Source organism: Macaca thibetana, chromosome 5, assembly GCF_024542745.1.
Source record: "Macaca thibetana thibetana isolate TM-01 chromosome 5, ASM2454274v1, whole genome shotgun sequence".
In the NCBI taxonomy this organism is placed as follows: Eukaryota; Metazoa; Chordata; class Mammalia; order Primates; family Cercopithecidae; genus Macaca; species Macaca thibetana.
Window position 1 is genome coordinate 146,952,452 of NC_065582.1, and position 22,675 is coordinate 146,975,126.

The 22,675-nt window shown below is 45.1% G+C and overlaps 2 protein-coding genes across 2 annotated transcripts in view; both read left to right on the forward strand.

Moving 5' to 3' along the window:
- PDS5A (PDS5 cohesin associated factor A) overlaps positions 1-3,689 on the forward strand; it is a 171,758-nt gene extending 168,069 nt beyond the window's left edge. Inside the window, exon 33 of the mRNA XM_050790334.1 lies at positions 1,046-3,689. Coding sequence (XP_050646291.1) covers positions 1,046-1,049 — 4 coding nt within the window. The 3' untranslated portion in view covers positions 1,050-3,689. The remainder of the gene's footprint in view (positions 1-1,045) is intronic.
- The window catches only part of SMIM14 (small integral membrane protein 14), a 720,432-nt gene that overhangs the window by 440,976 nt on the left and 256,781 nt on the right, over positions 1-22,675 (forward strand). The gene's annotated exons all lie outside the window — the stretch shown is intronic.

Consider the following 22,675-nt stretch of genomic DNA (forward strand, 5'->3'; position numbering starts at 1 on the left):
AACTAAATAAATAAATAAATAAAAATGTGGAATGAATTAGGCAAGTTGGGCTGCTAATGCCTTGCCGCTGAATTGAACAGCCACAGACAAACCAGAATGCACTTCTCAGGGCAAAAGAACAAATCTTGGTGAAGCCAAACCCAACATGCTCGTTCCTTTTCCCAATCGCATCTATTAGATGAGTTCCTCCTCCTCCCAAAGAGGAGCAGGTGAGAGGAGTTGAGAAAGAGGCCATGTCCCACTCTCCTGTGCTTCCAGGGATCAGAATTTCCCTCCCTATTAGGGAAATGCGATGGGGGAATTCCTCCTTATCTCTTTAAAAAAAAAAAAAAAAACCGCTGATTTTTCCTCCTGGTTTGGTTGGGGTGTTTTTAGTATGCTAAAACGTATATGTTTACCCAGCTCAGGAGTCTCGGAAGTTATTTTGCTTCTTATAAATTCATTTTGCCATAGTGTCATAAATAGCTTTTATTGTTGTAAGCAAATAGGGCATTGGATAGCAGCACTGTCATTGAAAACAAAAACTCCTTTATTGGTGTTTTGTTTTTATATAGTTTAGGGAAAGGCTCTTTAAACCAAGTTTCAGGTGAAAAAATGAAAAAACTTTTTAAGGATTTTAGATAACATGCCAAGCACGGTGACTCATGCCTGTAATCCCCGTAGTGAATCTGAGAAGCATAGTGAATTCCCAGATCACTTGAGCTCAGGAGTTGAAGACCAGCCTGGGCAACATAATGAGACCCTATGTCTGTACAAATAATTTAAAAATTAGCCAACGATGGTGGTGTGTGCCTATAGTCCTTGCGATCTGGGAGGCTCAGGCTGGACGCTGAGCGTGGAGGACCACTTGAATCCAGGAGTTGGGGCTGAGTGAGCTATGATCGTACCACTGCACTTCAGCCTGAGTGACAAGAGGGAGAGCCTGATGCTTAAGTTTAAAAAAAAAATTTTTTTTGTATAATAACTATAGAAATGAAATCATTTTAGTTTGGTTTATATCTTCTCCATATCTTTTCTAACTGTGCATTCTATTCTTATCCCTAAGGTAAAAACACATTCGCAGAGGGAGAAAATGAAGGCCAAACAGAAGCAGGCTCCAGCTTCTGCAAAAACCTGGATTCACAAATGTCCCTGAACAGAAAATGAAGCTTACTTCAGAACACACACTCTCTGCCTTGAAAACTACAGAAACTATTACTTCCTTTTCACATGACCACAAGTCCTCTGATGGAAATGTACAGCAGAAACTCTTGAGAGAGAGGCTAAAAGCAACTCTGTTCTCCCCCTTCCCCTAGACTTTTCTTATGAAAAGTCAATAATTAAGCAAATTGCTTAACACTTGGTTCCAGTTCCTGCCTATCTGGAGTTTAAATGCGTAATACACCATTAATTTCCACGCTGCAGTTTTTATTTTAAAGAAAGTAACAAGATGTCTTTACACTGACACTGAAATGAAAATTCATCCATTTTAGAGCCAGGAATTCCCATGTTACACAGGAAAAAATAGAAGTCTACTGAATTAATTTTTTAAAAGAAAAGAGATCAGATTAAATATTTCTTTGTTTTTCCTTTTGGAAACTTTTATGTATAATTCTTTCTGCCTGCCTACTTTTCTGCAAAAATGAGATGTACAGATTTCGGTTCCCTGCTATGAAAAGTGATGTGGTGGCAATTTTATAAATGTTGCTTTCTGATTTTTATCAGAGTGAGAAAATAATTAAAATTATTGATTTGCAAGTAGTAAACAGTTCATATTTTGATTTCCCCTCATTTTAGTTTAATATAATTTGCAATAAGTGTACATATTGTTGTTTGTTTCATAAAACGTATCACTTTAAAATGGTTTTTACTCCTGTGATTATGTTGGAATATTTGGAATTTTAAAGGAGTAAAGACTGTCCAGCATTTGGTTTTATAATGTTTGTCACCAGATTTTTATTAATGTAAAAAAAAAGTCAATTTTTAAAAAATAGTTGGACTTTGGCAGCTTTGTAAGGAAAGTTGGAGGTGTTTTAGGATTGCTATCAATTTTCAGCATTGTGCTACTGGGAAATAAGTGTTTTGCTTTTGTCTGATGGTCTGGGCTCATTTTTATGTTTATTTTAGAAAACTTGCATCAATATATTATGTCTCAGCATTGTTCAGCATAGGTAATGTGTGCACTTTTTGTGTACACATAATCATATTTAAGTTTTTTGCATAAAATAAATGCTTCTAGATGTCATGGCAGTCTTTTTAATCTTTTTATCATATGCTTTCTTGTGAATTTTTTCATGTTAAAGAGCTAAAGTCATTACATGATGACAGTCAACTCTCCATTATCTATATAAAATAGTGACTATGCCTCAGTTTTTAATTTTAATCATAAACTTAGAACAAAATAACGAAGGCATGTAAGACCTGATTCTGGAAGAACGTGAAATTTGTCTTTTCTCATGTCCAGAGTTCTATCCTGCCCCCATTGTCCACTGTAGGGTGATCTGCAAAGCCCTAGCAGAATGTGCTCACTCCATTTCCTTACACATTCCTAGCATGGGTCAGAGGAAACAACATTTGTGTTATAACTTGGTCTTGATAGGCTGTAGTGTACATGGGATGTAAAACAATGAAGTGTATCAAAGGTGGATGATTCTGTTAGAGTGAAGTTTGAGAGTAAATGTCACTTACGTTTCTCATAGATAATCAAGAGTTGGCTGTGTATTGATTGACTGAAAGATGGGTAATTATTTTAAATATGCATATACACACATTTAGGTATCAGAAGATGCTTAGGGAACAATGGATACCAATGATAGAAAACGATACCTTTACAGGGGCAGAAAAAGCCCTACTCTTCCTTATTGCCTCTTCAGAACCCTTTAGAAAGTATAAAATATTGCCTCCAACATGCTGAAAAAGAGTATCTATGCATAAGTATCAGAGAAGTCCCTCAAGCGGTCAGTAGGTGTGTTCTATTTAGAAAGAGATTGAAGTTCTCTTAGCATCAGACAACTTGATTCCTAAGGTTTCCAATGTGTCACCAACAAAAAGTGCATTGATAGGGACCTTTGTCTCTTCCTCCCTTTGATTAATTTCCCGGCGTCAGTTTACTAGATTACCAAGAGTTACATCATATTAAACAAAATGTAGCAGAACTATCTGCATCAATACATTCTTGTTTAGATTTTTGCAGGAGAGGAGTTACTCAAAAGGATCTGGTCTTTGTCTGATGTAAATGGCCCACCCCAATTCTGTAACATGATGCAAGTGTCTGGCACTAAGGGAAGCAAGAGCAGGATTGTAGAAAGATCAAGCTGATGGGGAGGGACTTGTTTACGGGAATTTTTTTAGTTTTCCTTTTTGAAGGAAAACAAAAATCCCTTGGAATTTGGTATTCACATCTCAGAGAACTACAACACAAAAGTGCAGACTTATATTTGAGAATTAATGTTAACCCTTTGTGTCTAGTTTGAAGCTTCTTGTATTTGTCTAAAACTACAAGCCAGAATTTTGTATCTCCTTTGATAAAAAGTGTGTATAATGTAAAGTAGTTTTGCATATTCTTGTGCTGCACATGGGCTGAATTTTTAAATTTTTTTTAAAAACTTGAAGCAGAACCTTGTAATTTGTGTAAATGACAAGTGTAAAATCCTACCATAAAATGCTAAAAATATGCACTGTTTCAAATAAAACCAAGAAATGCAGCATTATATAGTAGTGTGGAGCCCTGAATATTCATGTACCCCTGGTATGTCACAAGTTGATAGAATGTCTCTGCATATTTTCTGTTGAGATGCTGGAGTCTGAATATCCTAATTAGAAATCAAAAGCCACCTTCAAACTTCCTGCCTGGGTACTCGGATGTAGCTTACAGTGGCTAAGGAAGAACATAGTGGATGATAAATTCTGAGGGACATTCGGAATTTCCAAACAAATTGGTTTTAGGGGGTGGCTTTTTTTTGAGATGTTATCTTACCCTGTTGCCCAGGGTGGAGTGCAATGGCATGATCATGGCTCACTGTAGCAATCCTCCTGTCCTAGGCTCCTAAAAAAGTGCTGGGATTACAGGCCTGAGCCACCAGGCCTGGCCAAGAGGTTATTTTTTTAACCTAAGAATTTAATAGCAGCCTTTGATTCATATTAGTCTATGGTTCATCCATTCATTGCAAGTTCTGCACTCACATATTTAGTTTCACAACAAATTCAAGGCCGGGTGCAGTGGCTCACGCCTATGATCCCAACACTTTGGGAGTCTAAGGTGGGTGGATCACGAGGTCAGAAGATTGAGACCATCCTGGCTAACATGGTGAAACCCTGTCTCTACTAAAAATACAAAAATTACCCGGGCGTGGTGGCATGTGCCTATAGTCCCAGCTACTCGGGAGGCTAAGGCAGGAGATCGCTTGAACCTGGGAGATGGAGGTTGCAGTGAGCTGAGATCACACCATTGCACTCCAGCCTGGACGACAGAGTGAGACTCCGTCTCAAAAAAAAAAAAAAAAAAAAAAAAAAATCGAGAGCAAGCAGATTACATAAACCTATCTGGGATAAGAGGTGACCAGAATGAGAGGTAAGAAAAGCTATCATGGCTGGGTGCAGCGAGTCACACCTTTAATCCCAGCACTTTGGGAGGGCAGCCGAGGCAGGTAGGTCACTTGACCTCAAGGGTTCAAGACCGGCCTGGGCAACATGGTGAACCCTGTCTCTACCAAAAATACAAAAATCAGCCGAGTGTGGTGGTGCACACCTGTAGTCCCAGTTGCTCAGGAGACTGTGGTGGGAGAATCAGTTGAGCCTGGAAGTTGGAGGTTGCAGTGAGCCAAGATCGTGCCACTGCACTCCAGCCTGGGCAACAGAGCAAAACTGTGTTTCAAAAATAAATAAATAGGCCAGGTGTGGTGGCTCATGCCTGTAATCCCAGCACTTGGGAGGCCAAGGCAGGTGGATCACCTGAGGTCAGGAGTTCGAGACAAGCCTGACCAACATGGAGAAACCCCATCTTGATTAAAAATACAAAAAAGTTAACCACACATGGTGGTGCATGCCTGTAATCCCAGCTACTTGGGAGGTTAAGGCAGGAGAATCACTTGAACCTGGGAGGTGGAGGTTGCAGTGAGCCAAGATTGCGCCATTGCACTCCAACCTGAGCAATAAAAGCGAAACTCTGTCTCAAAAAAAAATAGGCTGGGTGTGGTGGCTCATGCCTGTAATCCCCAGCATTTTGGGAGGTCGAGGTAGGCAGATCACCTGATGTCAGGAGTTTGAGACTAGCCTGGCCAACATAGTGAAACCCCGTCTCTACTAAAAATACAAAAATTAGCCGGGCATAGTGGTGCACGCCTGTAGTCCCAACTTTGCGTGAGGCTGAGGCAGGAGAATCACTTGAACCTGGGAGACGGAGGTTGCAGTGAGCCAAGATTGTGCCACTGCACTCCAACCTGGGCAATAGAGCGAGACTCCATCTGAAGTCTCGTAACTAAATAAAGGCCTGAAACATGTACATTTGCACCACTGCACTCCAGCCTGAGTGACAGTGAGACCCTGTCTCAAAAAAAAAAAGCTATCATGCCTAGTTTTGTATTTTACCCATAATGGGTTGACCTTCCACCCCCAATACTTGCACTGACAAGACTTTTTTTGTCTTTGCTACTCACATAAACTGTCCTGCTCTGACAAGCAGCTTTGTAGCCTGCTTAGGTGACGCTGACAGCATTTCCTACAAGGAGTTAGCCATAAGCCAGCAAGGTAGGGAGGATGGAAACTAGATTGCAGAATCACGCACATTTCTACTCTATACCACACCTTCAACCTTTCACTCCCGTGAGAGTAATAACCTTCATTTATTTCACTATTGTATCTTACTTCTTTTTTTTTTTTTTTTTTTTTTTTTTTTTTTTTTTTTTTGAGACGGAGTCTCGCTGTGTCGCCCAGGCTGGAGTGCAGTGGCGCGATCTCGGCTCACTGCAAGCTCCGCCTCCCGGGTTCACGCCATTCTCCCGCCTCAGCCTCCGAGTAGCTGGGACTACAGGCGCCCGCCACCACGCCCGGCTAGTTTTTTGTATTTTTAGTAGAGACGGGGTTTCACCATGTTAGCCAGGATGGTCTCGATCTCCTGACCTCGTGATCCACCCGCCTCGGCCTCCCAAAGTGCTGGGATTACAGGCTTGAGCCACCGCGCCCGGCCTTGTATCTTATTTCAAAGTCTTAGCAGGGCAACGCAGAACCCATCTCTACCAAAAAATTTAAAAAATAAGCCAGGCAGGCCGGGCGCGGTGGCTCAAGCCTGTAATCCCAGCACTTTGGGAGGCCGAGATGGGCGGATCACGAGGTCAGGAGATCGAGACCATCCTGGCTAACACAGTGAAACCCCGTCTCTACTAAAAAATACAAAAAACTAGCCGGGCGAGGTGGCGGCGCCTGTAATCCCAGCTACTCGGGAGGCTGAGGCAGGAGAATGGCGTAAACCCGGGAGGCGGAGCTTGCAGTGAGCTGAGATCCGGCCACTGCACTCCAGCCTGGGCGACAGAGCGAGACTCCGTCTCAAAAAAAAAAAAAAAAAAAAAAAAGCCAGGCATGGTGGGACGTGCCAGTTTCCGCAGCTTCTCAGGAGGCTGAGGTGGGGACAATTGCTTGAGCCCAGGAGGCAGAGGCTGCAGTGAGCTGAGATCGCACCACTGCACTCCAGCCTGGGTGACCGACACCTTGTCTCAAAGAAAAAAGGCCTAACAGGAACATGTACAAGTATCACGTCTAAGGAACCTGGGCCAGGCTACTGATCAGTACTTCAGTTTTGGGGTATTTCTCAAACGTTTCTTTATCAATGCTGATTGCTAACTTAAAGCACCTTTCTCCCCTGGTTCTCTGGTTACTCTTGTTGTTCTTGAGCAAGGAGCATGTCATTCTGAATAAAACCTGTTATTTTTAGTAAACAGCACTACATCCATTCTTCTTGAAGAAGCTCGAATAGTGACATGGTTTGGCTCTTTGTCCTCACCCAAATCTCATCTCAAATTGTCATCCCCACATGTCGAGGGAGGGACCAGGTGGGAGGTGACTGAATCGGGGGCGGTTTCCCCCATGCTGTTCTCTTGATAGTGAAGTTCTCACGACATCTGATGGTTTAAAGGTGTGGCCCTTCCTTGCTCTGGCTCTCCCCTGCCGCCATATAAGATGTGCCTTTCTTCCCTTTCCCCTTCCACCATGATTAAGTTTCCTGAGGCCTCCCCAGTCATCTGGAACTGACTCAAACCTCTTTCCTTTCTAAATTACCCAGTCCCAGGCAGATTTTTGTTTTGTTTTGCTTTGTTTTGCTTTGTTTTTTGAGATGGAGTTTTGCTCTTATTGCCCAGGCTGGAGTGCAGTGGCGCAATCTCAGCTCACTGTAACCTCCGCCTCCCAGATTCAAGCGATTCTCCTGCCTCAGTCTCCCGAGTAGTAGTATTTCTAGTAGAAGCGGGGTTTCACCATATTGATCATGGTGGTCTCGAACTCCTGACCTCAGGTGATCCACCTGCCTCAACCTCCTAAAGTGCTGGGATTACAGCCATGAACCACCACACCCAGCTTCAGGGAGTTATTTATAGCAGTGTGAGAATGGACTAATAGAAAAACACACTAGAAGTCAGTAAGACATGTAAGGAGCACCATAGTGCTGAGTCTGGATCTGCAAAAGCCAACTAGAAAATGGGGAGTCGCCATTTTTCATCATTACCAGCATTTGTAGAGACTAGGCATGATGCCAGGGGCAGACATTAAAACACCAAGATTGGTGCCTCACAAGGACTAGCAACAGATAACACCAAGATTGGTGCCTCACAAGGACTAGCAACAGATAACACCAAGATTGGTGCCTCACAAGGACTAGCAACAGATAACACAGGCAGCTGCGACTGTTCCAGGGGATACCTTTCGTATGGACTTCAGAACCCTAATGGATGCTGTAGAAGCAGAAAATCCTCACCTTTTCTACACAGTGAAGTGCAATTCTGAGAACTATTATGAGCATGTAGGTGCCTGTAATCCCAGCACTTTGGGAGGTCAAGGCGCGCGGATCACCTAAGGGAGGGAGTTCGACACCAGCCTGACCAACATGGAGAAACCCTGTCTCTACTAAAAATACAAAATTAGCTGGGTTTGGTGGCACATGCCTGTAATCCCAGCTACTCAGGGGGCTGAGGCAGGAGAAACGCTTGAACCCAGGAGGCAGAGGTTGTGGTGAGCCAAGATCGTGCCACCGCACTCCAGCCTAGGCAACAGGAGCAAAACTTCTCAAAAAAAAAAAAAAAAAGTGACTGGCCTGAGCAAACCGCCCTGCCTCAGGGGACAAGGAGCTGGACCTGAAGCTGGAGGTGGCTCTCCAGGCTGAAGACTGGGGAAAGACAAGAAGGACACCATTTCAGCGATGACCAACACTCCTTAAACTTCCCTGGGCCCGGCCATGTTGCTCTGTGGAAGAGCTGGTCCCAGCCCTCACACCTCTCTACGCACTGCAGTCCTGAGGGACATGGGACACGCCCCACTCTAAGCACAAATTCGGGGGTGTCAGTCATTCTGGGGTGTCAGTCATTCCTGTGTCTTCTTTGGACAAACTTTGCGCCACCTTAGGAGCTTAGTGGACTTCTCCAAAGCAAGGCAGCCCATGAAGCATCCATGTTTTGGAGTCTTTTTGAAGAGATCCACCTTGGTGGCCCCCAACCCCTACCCCAAGGAAACCCTGGCAGTTTAGTCTTCTGAATGCCTCTGGCATGTCCCCTCCAAGAGGAACGTCAACCGCAGGGACTGAAAGGAAGCTGTCCCTTTGCAACCCACCTCAGGCTAAAAGCTGAAAAGCAAAATACTGGTCACCCCAAAACTACCTTACTTTTAGATGTAGGCCAGACCCAGGGACTAAACCCTCTGCATTTTTTGACCATTTGGCAGCTTGGCTGCCCATGGAAGCTTGTAATTGTGAACAGCAGGATGTGTCTTTTTAGAAGCCATGGCTTATTAGGGATATTAAAAGTAGACTGGTTCTCATTTTCTTCTCTCTACACATACATAGCTTGGAGGTTGTCTTAATGACAAGGCATCCACACAGCATGGTAGTCAAACATTTCTCAGTCCCCACAGCTGATTCAGAGGAGAACATTCACAGACGTTATAAACTCCGGCGAGGCGCTAAATTTTCCTTAGTTTCCTTGCCTGTAAAATAGGGACTTTCAGATTAAGTAGGCTGGTCACAGTGGCTCATGCATGTAATCACAGCACCTTGGTAGTCCAAGGCGGGAGGACTGCTTGAGTCCAGGAGTTCGAGACCAGCCTGGGCAACATGGCAAGACTCCATCTCTTTAAAATAAATAAATAAATAAATAGCTGGGCATGGTGGCGGGTGTGCACCTATAGTTCCAGTTTTCGGGAGACTGAAGTGGGAGGATCACCTGAGCCCAGGAGCTACAGGCTTACAATGAGTCATGATCACACCACTGGGTGACAGAGATTGTCTAAAATATATATATACATACATATATATATATCTCAAATATTACATCATCTCCAGTCTCACGGTAATTCCACTTTTTCATGGAAATGGCAGAGACGTGTGAGTTGTCTGCAGGCCGTTTTTTTTTTTTTTTTTTTTTTTTTTTTCCCAAGACGGAGTCTTGCTCTGTTGCCCAGGTTGGAGTGCAGTAGCGCCATCTCGGTTCACTACAACCTCCACCTCCCAAGTTCAAGCAATTCTCCTGCCTCAGCCACCCAAGTAACTGGGATTACAGTCGCGCACCACCACGCCTGACTAATTACTGTATTTTTAGTAGAAACGGGGTTTCACCATGCTGGCCAGGCTGATCTCAAACTCCTGACCTCGTGATCCACCTGCTTCAGCCTCCCAAAGTGCTGGGATTGCAGGCTCAAGCCACTGCGCCCGGCCTCTGAAGACCTTATTCTTCACTGATGATGCATGATTTCTATTTTACTGACAATTATTGTGTTTTAAGAGTCACAGTTACCTAGCTTTTACAGTTCATATAGAAGGATGAAGGGAATTACAAATATTCAGAACAGGTAGAAACAAGACTGCCATTTGGCTTTGGGGAGAACAGGATTCTGACAGCAGAGGAAGAGCAAATCAGAATTTCTGCCTGAGTTCATTTCCATTTTAATGTCCTGCTTACGATTAATATCATTCAACAATGATAATTCAGCAGAAGCCCAGAAAGGGCTGGCATTGCAACTCGATTCTCTGTCCCTTAGGAATCCTCAAATATAGGAGAAACATTTGCTGTGTAAATTCCGGCAGGAATCCTGTAAGGTGAGGGTTGGATACCTCACGGTGTCAGTCAAGCGGTACCAACCAGGCGGGGGGGAAATGTGCCTTTAAAATGATGCAGGGCCAGGCATCGTGGCTCACACCTGTAATCCCAGCACTTTGGGAGGCCAAGGCAATCAAATCGCCTGAGGTCAGGGGTTCAAGACCAGCCTGGCCAACATGGCAAAACCCCAGCTCTACTAAAAATACAAAAGAATTAGCCGGGCATGGTGGTGCGTGCCTGTAATCCCAGCTACTCAGGAGGTTGAGGCAAGAGAATCACTTGAATGCGGGAGGCGGAGGTTGCAGTGAGCGGAGATCGTGCCACTGATATCCAGCCTGGGCGACACAGCATGACTCCATCTCAAAAAAAAAAAAAATGCTCAAACCGTTGGCCACATACAATGTCTAGCTCTAATATTCTCCATCTTTGTGATGCACTTAATGTCACTGATGGCACCCTCCTTAGTCCCATTTCCTCTGCTCCTCTTGATTTTTATGATGAATTTAATAAAGTTGATATTAATTAAGTGACTGTTAAATGCCATGACATAAAAATATTGTGCATAAGGAGTTTACAATCAACAGACAGCTAACAAGAATATAGAAGGTGAGGCTGGGCATGGCGGCTCAAGCCTGTAATTCTAGCACTTGGGGAGTCTGAAGCAGGAGGATTACTTGAGGCCAGGAGTTTGAGATCAGCCTGGGCAACACAGCTCACTGTTTTTTTGTTTCTTATTTTTGTTATTTTATTTTATTTTATTTTGTTTTGAGACAGAGTCTCATCTTTTGCCGAGGCTGGAGTGCAGTGACGCGATCTCAGCTCACTGCAATCTCCACCTCCCGGGTTCAAGTGATTCTCCTGCCTTAGCCTCCTGAGTAGCTGGGACTACAGGCACATGCCACCACGCTTAATTTTTATTTATTTATTTATTTTTATTTTTTATTTTTATTATTTTTTATTTTTAGTAGAGATAGGGTTTCACCATGTTAGCCAGGATGATCTTGATCTCCTGACCTTGTGATCTGCCCACCTTGGCCTCCCAAAGTGCTGAGATTACAGGCATGAGCCACCGCGCCCAGCCAAGACCCCTATCTTTACAAAAGAAAAAATTAGCTGGCACCCACCTGTCATCCTAGCTACTTGGGTGACTGAGGTGGCAGGATCAATTGAGACTAGGAGGTTGAGGCTGCAGTGAGCCATGATTGTGCCACTGCGTTCTAGCTTGGGCAACAGAGTGAAACCCTGTCTCAAACAAACAAACAACAGGTGGAATGTCGATCACGACTGGAACGGTTGAGTCCTGTGGGAAATTTGGACCGTGGGACTGTCTCCTATGGGAGATAAGATTTCGATTTATAGAAATGGAAAGCCTGGGTAGCATGGTGAAACCCAATCTCCACAAAAAACTACAAAAATTAGCTGAGCGTGGTGGCTTGTGCCTGTACCCCAGTTTCTAGGGAAGCTGAGGTGGTAGGATTGCTCGAGCCCAAGAGGTCAAGGCTGCAGTGAGCTGAGATTATGCCATTGCACTCCAGCCCGGGCAACAGAGCAAAACCCTGTCTCAAAAATAAAAAAGAAGAAATGGAAAAGAATCACATTACAAAAGAAGAAACAGTAATTTTAAATGTGCAGTGACAGGAAGCACAATGTATACTTGGAGAAATGTAATTACAATACAGAGAAAATGAAAGATCTTTGACTATTAACTTTTATTTTTTTTTTTTTTATTTTTTTTTTTTTTTGAGAGGGAGTCTCGCTCTGTCGCCCAGGCTGGGATGCAGTGGCCGGATCTCAGCTCACTGCAAGCTCCGCCTCCCGGGTTTACGCCATTCTCCTGCCTCAGCCTCCCGAGTAGCTGGGACTACAGGCGCCCGCCACCTCGCCCGGCTAGTTATTTTTTGTATTTTTTAGTTGAGATGGGGTTTCACCTTGTTAGCCAGGATGGTCTCGATCTCCTGACCTCGTGATCCGCCCGTCTCGGCCTCCCAAAGTGCTGGGATTACAGGCTTGAGCCACCGCGCCCGGCCTAACTTTTATTTTTATAAAAAGAATACACAGTGGCTAAAGAAACAAAAGGCTTATAATGAAAGTAAGTCTTCTGTCCTAGTGTTTTCTAGTCCCAAAACTTACTCTTGACAAGATTTCTTAGCTGTTTCTTCAGATAGTTGCCATATTTTAAAATAATATGCTTTGAATGTTCTTTCTTTTTTTTTTTTTTAGGTACATCTATTGAAATGGGAACTATTTCTTAATTTATAAATTTTGATTATTAGTCTGTTTTTCTTTCTTTCTTTCTCTTTCTTTCTTTCTTCTTCTTTCTTTTTTTTTCTTTTCTTTTCTTTTCTTTTTTTTTTTTTTTTTTTTTTTTTTTGAGACAGTCTCACTCTTATCCCCCAGGCTGGAGTGTAGGGCTCCACCACCTGGATTGAAGCAATTTTCCTGCCTCAGCCTCCCGAGTAGCTGGGATTTCAGGTGCCCGCCACCACACCCAGCTAATTTTTTTATTTTTGGTAGAGGTGGGGTTTCACCATGTTGACCAGGCTGGTCTCAAACTTCTGACCTCAGCTGATCCATCTGCCTTGGCCTCCCAAAGTTCTGGGATTACAGGCATGAGTCACTGCACCCGGCCTACTCCTTTTTCATACTACTATAAAGAACTGCTGGAGGCTGGGTAATTTATAAAGGAAAGGTTCACAGTTCAGCATGGCTGGGAGGCCTCAGGAAACTTACAATCATGGCGGAAGGGGAAGCAAATATGTCCTTCTTCACATGGAGGCAGCCAGGTGAAGTGCACAGTGAAGTGTGAGAGGGAAGCCCCTTATAAAACCATTAGATCTGGGCCAGGCGAGGTGGCTCAAGCCTGTAATCCCACCACTTTGAGAGGCCAAGGTGGGTGGATTGCTTGAGGTCAGGAATTCCAGAACAACCAGGGCAACACGGTGAAACCCCGTCTCTACCAAAAATACAAAAATTAGCCGGGAGTGGTGGTGTGCACCTGTAGTCCTAGCTACTCGGGAAGCCAAGTCACGAGAATCACTTGAACCGGGGAGGTGGAGGTTGCAGTGAGCCGAGATGGCACCACTGCACTCCAGCCTGGGCGACAGAGTGAAACTCTGTCTCAAAAAAAAAAAAAAAACTACATCAGATCTCATGAGAACTCACTGTCATGAGAACAGCATGGGGAAAACCAGGAAACCACCCCCATGATTCAGTTACCTCCACCTTGACACACGGGGATATGGGAATTACAGTTCAAGGTGAGATTTGGGTGAGCACACAAAGCCTAACCATATCAAGTATAGCAACAAATGTGCCCTGGAAGATGAAAACTTGACATTCTTACAAATAACTATCGGCAGGGAGCCGTGGCTCACGCCTGTAATCCCAGCACTTTTGGAGGCCGAGGCGGGCAGATCACGACATCAGGAGATCGAGACCAGCCTGGCTAACACAGTGAAAACCTGTCTCTACTAAAAATACAAAAAATTAGCTGGGTGTGGGGGCAGGTGCCTGTAGTCCCAGTTACTCGGGAGGCTGAGGCAGGAGAATGGCATGAACCCGGGAGGCAGAGTTTGCAGTGAGCCGAGATTGCGCCACTGCACTCCAGCCTTGGCGAAAGCGAGACTCCGTCTCAAAAAAAAAAAAAAAAAAAAAGCACAAAAAGAACTATCAATCTTGCAATACAGATTTATCACTACATTTGGTTAAATCACTTAGTAGTAGTTGTTACCTTGCAAATGTTGTTCATGAAGAGCCAAATTCTTTATTTTAACTATATGTCTTCTCTTAAGAGGATCTATAGAATATGAATTAAGAGTCTATCAGCTGGCTGGGTGCAGTGGCTCACGCCTGTAATCCCAGCACTTTGGGAGGCCGAGGTGGGCGGATCATCTGAGGTCAGGAGTTTGAGACTAGCCTGGCCAACGTGGTGAAACACTGTCTCTACTAAAAATACAAAAAATCAGCTGGGCCTGGTGCCGCATGCCTGTAATCCCAGGGAGGATCCTAGTTGGGGAGGCTGAGGCAGGAGAAACGCTTCCTGTGGAGGTTGCAGTGAGCCGAGTTTGCACTAAGACAAGAGTGAAACTCTGGGCGCCAAGAGCGAAACTCTGCCTCAAAAAAAAAGTTTATCAGCTCTTGGAGCCCTGCGAGGGTCAAACCCTAGGAAGTACTTGAGCACCCCCTAGCTGTATTAATTCTGAGCAAGTTATTTAATCTTTCTGTCCCTGTTTCCTCATTGCAAAATGTGGATAAGACCTACAGGGCTCTCCTAAGGATTAAGTGAGTTAATACATGTAAAAGGACTTAGAACAATTGGCACTTAGTATACACTCAAAAGTGTCACCTTTTCCTAGAGTTTATAATTGTTTCTCTTAGGCATTTCCAATAGTTCCTTTCATGTAGGTCATGAACTGCACACCTCCAAGGTCTCATTCAAATAGAAAGAATAAACAGGGTTCTGCAATAAGGCAGTGTGTCTCCATAGCAGGTATTTCATCAAGTCCCCCTTTCCCAGAGCCGTCTGTCCTGAAGCCCTTGTCCAGCTCTAATAAAGGTAGACTCTGTTAGTGCTGTCATCGCAAGTCTTTCTGGTATGGTGCTCCTGAGTTAGAGCCACTGTTTCTTCGTTTCTTTGACTCCTAGTGTCTTTTCTCTTTTTTTTTCTCCTTTCTTTTTTTTTTTTTTTTTTGAGAAGGAGTTTCGCTCCTGTTGCCCAGGCTGGAGTGCAGTGAGACAATCTTGGCTCACTACAACTTCCACCTCCCGAGTTCAAGTGATTCTCCTGCCTCAGCCTCCCAAGTAGCTGGGATCACAGGCATGTGCCACCACGCCCGGCTAATGTTTTTTGCTTTTTCTTTTTGAGACGAAGTCTCGCTCTGTTGCCCAGCTGGAGTGCAGTGGTGCAATTTCGGCTCACTGCAAGCTCCCCCTCCCAGGTTCACGCCATTCTCCTGCCTCAGCTTCCCAAGTAGCTGGGACTACAGGCTCCCACCACCACGCCCAGCATTTGTTTTTTTTTTTTTTTTTTTTTGTATTTTTAGTAGAGATGGGGTTTCACCATATTGGCCAGGCTGGTCTCGAACTCCTGGCCTCAAGTGATCCTCCCACCTCAACCTCCTAAAGTGTGGGATTACAAACGTGAGCCACTGCGCTGCCAGATGCAATCTTTTTTTTTTTTTTTTTTTTTTCTTTTCGAGATGGAGTTTCGCTCTTGTTGCCTAAGCTAGAGTGTAATGGCATGATCTTGGTTCACCACAACCTCCATCTCCCGGGTTCAAGCGATTCTCCTGCCTCAGCCTCCCGAGTAGCTGGAATTACAGGGCATGTGCCACCATGCCCGGCTAATTTTTTGTATTTTTAGTGGAGACGGGGTTTCTCCATGGTGGTCAGGCTGGTCTTGAACTCCCCACCTCAGGTGATTCACCCGCCTCAGACTCCCAAAGTGCTGGGATTACAGGCATGAGCCACCCGCCTGGCTGGCTTCCTTCCTTCCTTCCTTCCCTTCCCTCGCTCCCTCCCTCCCTCCCTCCCTCCCTTCTTTCTTTTCTTTCTTTTCTTTCTCTTTCTTTCTTTCTTTCTTTCTTTCTTTCTTTCTTTCTTTCTTTCTTTCTTTCTTTCTTTCTTTTCTTTCTCTTTCTTTCTTTCTCTCTCTCTTTCTTTTCTTTCTTTTCTTTCTTTCTTTCTCTTTTCTTTCTTCTTTCTTTTTCCTTCCTTCTCTTTCTTTCTTTTCTTTCTTTCTTTCTTTCTTTCTTTCTTTCTTTCTTTCTTTCTTTCTTTCTCTCTCTCTCTCTCTCTCTCTCTCTCTTTCTTTCTTTCTTTTCCTTCTTTCTTTCTTTCTTTTTTTTTTTGAAACAGAGTCTTGCTGTGTCACCCGGGCTGGAGTGCAATGGCACCATCTCGGCTCACTGCAACCTCTGCCTCCCGGGTTCAGGAGATCTTCCTGCCTCAGCCTCCCGAGTAGCTGGGATTACAGGCATGCACTACCAGGCCCAGCTAATTTTTGTATTTTTAGTTTAGTTAATTTAGTTTTTTTTTTGTTTGCTCTTGTTGTCCAGGCTGGAGTGCAATGGCATGATCTCAGCTCACTGCAACCTCCACCTCCCAGGTTCAATCGATTCTCCTGCCTCAGCCTCCCGAGTAACTCGGATTACAGGCACCCACCACCATGCTCAGCTAATTTTTGTATTTTTAGTAGAGACAGGGTTTCACCATGTTGGCCAGGCTGGTCTCGAACTCCTGACCTCATGATCCACCTGCCTCGGCCTCCCAAAGTGCTGGGATTACAGGCGTGAGCCACCACGCCTGGTCTAATTTTTGTATTTTTAGTAGAGATGGGGTTTCACCAGGTTGGCCAGGCTGGTCTCGAACTCCTGATCTCAAGTGATCTGCCCACCTTGGTCTCCCAAAGTGCCCGGATTACCAGCCCTTCTTTTTTTTAAGAGACAGGCTTGCTCTGACGCCCCAGCAAGGAAGCCTGGGAGTACAGTGTCACAGTCCTAGCTCACTGCATTCTCTATCTCCTGGGTTTATTCATTGCTCCATTTTACCACAGTATACCTACAAGCAATTTAAAATGATGTGCCTAAGTAGAACTTCTGAATATTTGTTTTGTTTTGTTTTGTTTTTTTGAGAGTCTCGCTCTACTGCCCAGGCTAGAATGCAGTGGCATAATCAAAGCTCACTGCAGCCTGACTGGGCTCGAGTGATCCTCCTGCCTCAGCCTCCAGAGTAGTTGAACTACAGGTGTCCATCATCACACCTAGCTAATTTTTAAAACTTTTTGTGGCAACAGGGTCTCACTGTAGTGCCCAGGCTGATCTCTAACTCCTGGCCTCAGGTGATCCTCCTACCTCAGCCTCCCAAAGTGCTGGAATTACAGGTGTGAGCCACCATGCCCAGCCCTGAATCTTTGAATGTAAAAAAAAAGATTGCATCTGGGGCCAGGCATGGTGGCTCACACCTGTAACCCCAGCACTTTGGGAGGCCGAGGCAGGTGAATCACAAGGTCAGGAGATCGAGACTATCCTGGCTAATGCAGTGAAATCCCTTCTCTACTAAAAACACAAAAAATTAGCCGGGCGTGATGGCAGGTGCCTGTAGTCCGACCTACTCAGGAAGCTGAAGCAGGAGAATCACTTGAACCCAGGAGGCAGAGGTTGCAGTGAGCTGAGATTGTGCCACTGCACTCCAGCCTGGGCAACAGAGCAAGACAGCATCTCAAAAAAAAGAGAAAAGATTGCATCTGGAGTTCTCTGGCTTACACTTGTAACCCCAGCACTTTGTGAGGCCAAGGTAGGTGGATCACTTGAAGTCAGGAGTTCCAGACTAGCCCAGCCAACATGGTGAAAACCCGTCTCTACTACAAATACAAAAATTAGCTGAGGCTGGTGGCGAATGACTGTAATCCCAGCTACTCGGAGGCTGAGGCAGGAGAATCACTGAACCCAGGAGGCAGAGGTTGCAGTGAGCCAAGATTGCACCACTGCACTCCAGCCTGGGGGACAGAGTGAGACTCTGTCTCAAGACAAACAAAATATTGTATCCTAATAAATGACTTACAGCTTGGATGAAAATTTAGATTGAAAATAAAACCATTGGCCAGGCGTGGTGGCCCATACCTGTAATCCCACCACTTTGGGAGGCTGAGGTGGGTGTATCACTTGAGGTCGAGACCAGCCTGAGCAACGTGGCGAAACCCCATCTCTACTAAAAATACATAATTAACTGAGCACGGTGGTGCACACCTGTAATCCCAGCTACTCGGGAGGCTGATGCATGAGAATTGCTTGAACTTGGTGGGTGGAGGTTGCAGTGAGCCGAGATTGCACTATTGCACTCGAGCCTGGGCAAAAAGAGCAAAACTCCGTCTCAAAAAAAATAACAGGCTGGGCGTGGTGGCTCACACCTGTAATTCCAGCACTTTGGGAGGCCGAGGCGGGTGGATCACCTAAGGTTGGATGTTCGAGACCAGCCTGATCAACACAGAGAAACCCCATCTCTACTAAAAAAAAAAAAATTAGCCAGGCGTGGTGGCACATGCCTGTAATCCCAGTTACTCGGAAGGCTGAGGCAGGAGAATTGCTTGAACCTAGGGGGCAGAGGTTGCAATGAGCCGAGATCACACCATTGCACTCCAGGCCCAGGCCACAAGAGCAAAACTCCGTCTCAAAAAAATAAATTAAATAGATAAAAAATAAAGACTGGGCGCGGTGGTTCACACCTGTAACCCCAGCACTTTAGGAGGCTGAGGCAGGCAGATCACAGAGGTCAAGAGATCGAGACCATCCTGGCCAACATGGCGAAACCCTGTCTCTACTAAAAATACAACAAATTATGCCGGGCGCGGTGGCTCAAGCCTGTAATCCCAGCACTTTGGGAGGCCGAGACGGGCGGATCACGAGGTCAGGAGATCGAGACCATCCTGGGTATCACGGTGAAACCCCGTCTCTACTAAAAAAAAAATACAAAAAAACTAGCCGGGCGAGGTGGCGGGCGCCTGTAGTCCCAGCTACTCGGGAGGCTGAGGCAGGAGAATGGTGTGAACCCGGGAGGCGGAGCTTGCAGTGAGCTGAGATCCGGTCACTGCACTCCAGCCTGGGTGACAGAGCCAGACTCCGTCTCAAAAAAATAAATAAATAAATAAAAATTAAAAAATAAAAAAATAAAAAAATAAAAATACAACAATTAGCCGGGCATGGTGGCGCGGGCCTGTAGTCCCAGCTACTCGGGAGGCTGAGGTAGGAGAATTGCTTGAACCCAGGAGGAGGAGGCTGCAGTGAGCCGAGATCACGCCACTACACTCCAGCCTGTTGACAGAGCGAGATTCCGTCTCAAAAAAATAAATAAATATAAATAAATAAATAAAACAATGTCACTATCTTCATAATACAGTGTATTAATAGTTTATAAGAAATCTGGGCCGGGCGCGGTGGCTCAAGCCTGTAATCCCAGCACTTTGGGAGGCCGAGACGGGCGGATCACGAGGTCAGGAGATCGAGACCATCCTGACTAACACGGTGAAACCCCGTCTCTACTAAAAAATACAAAAAATCTAGCCAGGCAAGGTGGCGGACGCCTGTAGTCCCAGCTACTCGGGAGGCTGAGGCAGGAGAACGGTAAACCCGGGAGGCGGAGCTTGCAGTGAGCTGAGATCCGGCCACTGCACTCCAGCCTGGGCAACAGAGTGAGACTCCCTCTCAAATAAAAAAAAAAAAAAAAAAAAAAAAGAAATCTGATTGGCTGGGTACAGTGGCTTATACCTGTCATCCCAGCACTTTGGGAGGCCAAGGAGGGCAGATCACTTGAGGTCACGAGTTCGAGACCAGCCTGGCAAATATGATGAAACCCTGTCTCTACTAAAAATACAAAAGTTAGCCAGGCATGGTGGTAGCTGCCTGTAATCTCAGCCACTCAGGAGGCTAAGGTACGAGATCACTTGAACCCAGGAGGCGGAGCTTGCAGTGAGCTGAGATCACCACTGCATTCCAGCCTGGGCAACAGAGCAAGACTCTGTCTCAAAAAAAAAGAAAGAAAAAGAAAAGATAAGAAAAAAAGAACGAAATTGGATTGATTCATGCTCTTTTCTTTCGGGGGGCCCTTAGTGTCCTCTCCTCTACCCAGTGCTCTAAAATTAGTCAAAGATGTGTAAGTCTTTTTTTTTTTTGAGATGGAGTGTCTCTCTCTGTTGCCAGGCTGGAGTGCAGTGGCGCAATCTCGGCTCACTGCAACCTCTGCCTCCAGATTCAAGCGATTCTCCTGCATCAGTCTCCCAAGTAGCTGGGACTACAGCACCCGCCACCACACCCAGCTTAGTTTTGTATTTTTAGTAGAGACGGGGTTTCACCATGTTGCCCAGGATTGTCTCAATCTCCTGACTTCGTGATCTGTCCGCCTCAGCCTCCCAGAGTGTTGGGATTAGAGGCATGAACCACCGTGCCTGGCATTTTTTTTTTTAATCGCACTGAACTAGTAAGTTTATCTGAAAATTTGTGTCCTTTAGCTCTGCAAAATGTTTTGTCCTCTTTCTCTGGTAATGTAAGCCTCATTTTCTTTTTCTTGGTGGAGCTCAATTGTTCTCTGTTTTCTCTCTGGGATGATCAGTTATCAGAACTTCTGGGTTGATATATTTCTCACATTCTTGCTCCTATTTTTTTTTTTTTTTTTTTTTTTTTTGAGATGGAGTCTTGCTCTGTCACCCAGGCTGGAGTGCAATGGCGCGATCTCGGCTCACCGCAACCTCCACATCCTGGGTTCAAGCGATTCTTCTGCCTCAGTCTCCTGAGTAACTGGGACTACAGGCGTGCACCACCATGCCCGACTAATTTTTGTATTTTTAGTAGAGATGGGATTTCACCATATTGGCCAAGCTGGTCTTGACCTCCTGACCTCGTGATCCACCTGCTTTGGCCTCCCAAAGTGCTGGGATTGCAGGCGTGAGCCACTGCTCCTGGCATCTTGCTCCTATTTTTTAAATCAGCCTCCTTTTTAAAAGTTTTTCCATTGAGACCTCCTCTATTCATTAATCCTTCAGTTAATTCATTTACTCATTTACTGAAACAGGTATTTACTGATGACTGACCTACAGTATTCTTCTGTGTCCAGGTAATGTTCTGGGCAGTGTAGATACAGCAATGAATAAGACAAATCCTCATCCTCATTTTGGACAAAATTTAAAAGTGGATTAATAATAAGTGCCAAAATGTGCCATAAAGGAAAATTAAGCCAGGAGAGGAAGAGAAGGAGAATGGGGCTAGAAGCTGTTTCAGCTAGGATGGTCAGGGAAGGAAGGCCTGACATTTGAACAGCAGCATGAATGAGATGATGGAGCAAGTCCTGTGAAGACCTCCAGGAAGAACATTCCAGGCAGAAGGCCTGAGTTTGCAACAAGGTTAGTGTGCTTGATAAACAGCAAGGGGTTAGCATGTCTAGGGCAGAGTGAGCAAGGTGAGAGATGAAAGAGGGTGGACATGGTGGCTCATGCCTGTTATCCCAGCATTTTTGGAGCCTGAGGCATGAGGGTCGCTTAAGCCCAGAAGTTTCAAACAAGGCTGGGCAATATAGTGAGATCCTGTCTCTCTAAAAAAAACAAAACAAAAAAACAAAACAAAAAAACCCAGGAATGCAGGTATAGTGGTAGATGCCTGTGGTCTCAGATACTTGGGGGCTGAGGCAGGGGATCACTTGAATCCAAGAGTTCAAACTATGATGGTGTCACTGCATTCCATTCTGGGCGACAGGAGACCCTGTCTCAACAACCACCACCATCAAAAAATAAATAAATAAATAAATAAATAAAGAGAGAAAGAAAAGAGATAAGGTCAGCGAGGTAGTCAGGAACAATGGAGGTAGTAAGGCCATGTAAGGTATTGTGGCCATGGTAAGGAGTATGGATATTATTCTAATTTAGTTAAAAGGCATTTTAAGCAGGCAACTACCATTAAAAACAACATTCTGGCTGGACATGGTGGCTCACGCCTGTAATCTCAGCACTTTGGGAAGACGAGGCAGGTGGATCACTTGAGGTCCAGAGTTCCAGACCAGCCCGGCCAACATGATGAAATCCTGGAGTTCCCGTCTCTACTAAAATTATAAAAATTAGCCAATCCCGGTGACCCACCTGTAATCCCAGCTACTTGGGAGGCTGAGGCACCAGACTTGCTAGAACCTGGGAGGCGGAGGTTGCAATGAGCCCAGATTGTGCCACTGCACTCCAGCTTGGGTGACAGAGCAAGACTTAGTCTCAAAAAAAAAAAAAAAATCAGTTTGCCATCTGGCAGATGGACTGTAAGAGCTCAAGCGTATAAGTAGAGACACCTATGTAAGTCTAGCGTAGTGGTCAAAGCAAATGTTACACTGGCTTGGTTAGAAAGTAGCAGACAAGTAAATGGAAATCAGAACTAGAATATATTTTGAAGGCTGAGCTAATAAGAGTTGCTGATGAATATGGGCAGTTAGTCAGGGAAAGAAGTGAAGGATGATTTGGGAGGTTTTAGCCTGAGCGACTGAATAAATAATGGTCCCATTCATTTGCCTAAGGACAGACAAAGAAAGCAGCAAGTCTGGGTGATGGTAGAGTGGAATAAGGGTTTTTTTCCATTATTTTCTTTTTCTTTTCTTTTCTTTTTTTTGAGACAGAGTTTCGCTCTTATTGCCCAGCCTGGAGTGCAATGGCGCGATCTTGGCTCACCACAACCTCCGCCTCCCGTGTTCAAGAGATTATCCTGCCTCAGCCTCCCGAGTAGCTGGGATTACAGGCATGCGCCACCACCACAGCTAATTTTGTGTTTTTAGTAGAAATGGGGTTTCTCCATGTTGGTCAGGCTGGTCTTGAACTCCCAACCTCAGGTGATCCGCCCGCCTCGGCTTCCTTAAGTGCTGGGACTACAGGCGTGAACCACCACGCCTGG